At 36.8% G+C, this 2,228-nt stretch overlaps 1 protein-coding gene across 1 annotated transcript; it reads left to right on the forward strand.

Annotated features, from left to right (window-relative positions):
* The first annotated feature begins 418 nt into the window (after positions 1-418).
* Positions 419-1,288, forward strand: LOC139899902 (uncharacterized protein At2g38710-like). Its single transcript, XM_071882727.1, has 3 exons — positions 419-568; positions 682-775; positions 1,128-1,288. Exons 1-3 carry the CDS (start codon positions 419-421, stop codon positions 1,286-1,288), a joined length of 405 nt encoding a protein of 134 aa, XP_071738828.1.
* The last annotated feature ends 940 nt before the right edge of the window (positions 1,289-2,228 follow it).

The following is a 2,228-nucleotide window of genomic DNA, read 5'->3' on the forward strand; positions in this document are numbered from 1 at the left end:
AGAAGAAAATATCCTTTAAGTAGAAGGTATAGATCGAAGCAAGGTTGGAACTTTGGGTGTTTACCGTTTAGAGGAACTCTTCTTTGGGTTTTCAAATTCGATCTTCAAAAGGCTACAAAGGTTGTATTCTAATCTTCTCTTGTTCGGTTTCGTTAATTTATTTTGTTTGCTAAAGTTTTGTACAATGATCCGTGGAAGAGTATGATTTTGTAAAGTTTTAAAAATGCTTCCGCTCGCTTTGAATTTGTATCATACTCCAACAAAACCATGATGAAAGTTGTTAGTAGCCCACAGGCACAACTTAAGGCTTAAAAGGGATCATTACTCATAAGGTTGTTACATATTTGCCACTTAGCCTATCATGACAATGAGCCCGTTTGTAGAATGCTCATGTATACATGTTGACTAGGAGATTCATATGTTTTTTTTATGTTACCTGAATTTTCTCAACAGTAGTTTAAGAGATCGGCGATTTCCACCAATACAGGCAAAAGAATTGCCATTCTTACATTGTAAGGTTTCTCTTCTTACTAATTATGAAGCTGTTGCTAATTATCTTGACTGGGAGGTATGTTTCCGTACATTAAGTCTTTTTAAACTTCTTTACATTTTAAATACATTCATTAGTCTCATTCTTAACATAATTTGCTCAACCGTCTTTGTATCCATCTTATGTTGCAGGTCAGAAAGCATGGAATTATCATAGAGTTCGTTGATCCTGATAATAAAACAAGGCGAAATGCCACATACCTACCGGATGTGGCTGCTCAAGAAGGTGGCATTTTTTGCTTAAGCGTTTTATAGATTTAATGGATTGTTATTGTAATAATTTTTTCCGTAATGGTCATATTTATATAGTTACCAACTAATAAAAAGGACAAAACTGTTTTTGGGTCAACCTATCCGATCCATTTGTTCAAGAACTAAAAAGATCTATTTTGACCCCAACCAATCCAACCGACCCATTCGTTCAGGCACAAAAAGGTCTATTTTGACCCAAACCAACCCGACCCGGCCCATTTGTTTAGGCACAAAAAAGACCTATTTTAACCCAAACCCATTTAAGTTCTACAGCTTGATCCAATCAAGTAGTTCTGTTTTTATAATTTCTCTTTTTGGGTTATTAGGGTGGACAAAGATAGAAGCCATTGACTCTTTGATGCGGAAAGCTGGTTTCAATGGCACGATAACAGAATCAGTGAGGAAGCGTATACAGTTGACCCGTTACCAGAGCACATTATTTACAATGCATTATGGGGACTATGTGAGCTATGTTAAGGCAACTTGAGGTGCTCCCCTCTCTATTGTTGGGCTTAAATCACATAAACCCATTTGACAAAACTAAGAAATTAGAGTGGAGCAACAATTGTATTTTGGACCAACGAAGCATTGCTTCAATGGTATCCAAAGCCTTAGGTGTTGTTTGTTTTCCTATCTACAGACCTTATTATGTCTTATGTCTGCGCGTCCGCAGACGTTTTTACTGCAGACAGTTTGTTTTTCTGAAGACATAAGATATAATAATGTCTTATTATGTCTGTAGCCTCGCAGACTTAGAAATGTGCTTCTAAGTGCTGCAGACAGAATTAAGTTATGTTGCAGACATAAAAACAAACAGTCTTCATTATTCAGCATACAGATATTCAGACCATATCTTCTTAACAGACATGGTCCGCAGATCTTCAGACAAAAACATCTTAAAAAACAAACAGCACCTTAGTAGGGCGGGCCCGCGATTAGTTGCCAAGCAACCCGGGATCCATTCCGAGGAGTGTGAGGTTTTCTTCGGAATTTACTGCGAATAGTTGCCAAGCAACCCACTTTTCCGCGAATAGTTGCCGAGCTACCCGGGATGATCCTTGGAGTTTCCTACCTAACGTGTGTGGGTCGCAAATGAGAGGATTCGATGCGAAATATTACCGTTCAAAAAAAAAAAAAAAACAATTGTATTTTGGCTTCATTTATTCAAATGGTGTTATGAGATTTAGTTGACTTGTAATGTCAAGTCTACTGATTTCAGAATGTTCGTAAATGTTTATGAATATCAAATATTTCAATTGTGCATTAGTTATGTCTGCTCTTATTATTATATTTGTATTTGTGTTATAGTTGGATTTTGACTTTTGAGGTCAAAGTTCGGATGTTTGACTTGGCTGGAGAACTGTTGTTTCCGTACCAGATTATTTTCTCGAAAAAGTAGGCAGTTTTGTCGTCTAAATGGAAATTTG

This window comes from Rutidosis leptorrhynchoides, chromosome 3 (genome assembly GCF_046630445.1).
Source record: "Rutidosis leptorrhynchoides isolate AG116_Rl617_1_P2 chromosome 3, CSIRO_AGI_Rlap_v1, whole genome shotgun sequence".
Taxonomy (NCBI): Eukaryota; Viridiplantae; Streptophyta; class Magnoliopsida; order Asterales; family Asteraceae; genus Rutidosis; species Rutidosis leptorrhynchoides.

What these genes read in the sequence shown, in the direction of transcription:
- LOC139899902 (XM_071882727.1), top strand. Translation starts at nt 419, where the DNA reads ATGTTTTTTTTATGTTACCTGAATTTTCTCAACAGTAGTTTAAGAGAT. An exon ending in CTAATTATCTTGACTGGGAG is followed by an intron (nt 569 to 681) that starts GTATGTTTCCGT and finishes CTTATGTTGCAG; the next exon opens with GTCAGAAAGCATGGAATTAT. An exon ending in GGATGTGGCTGCTCAAGAAG is followed by an intron (nt 776 to 1,127) that starts GTGGCATTTTTT and finishes TTGGGTTATTAG; the next exon opens with GGTGGACAAAGATAGAAGCC.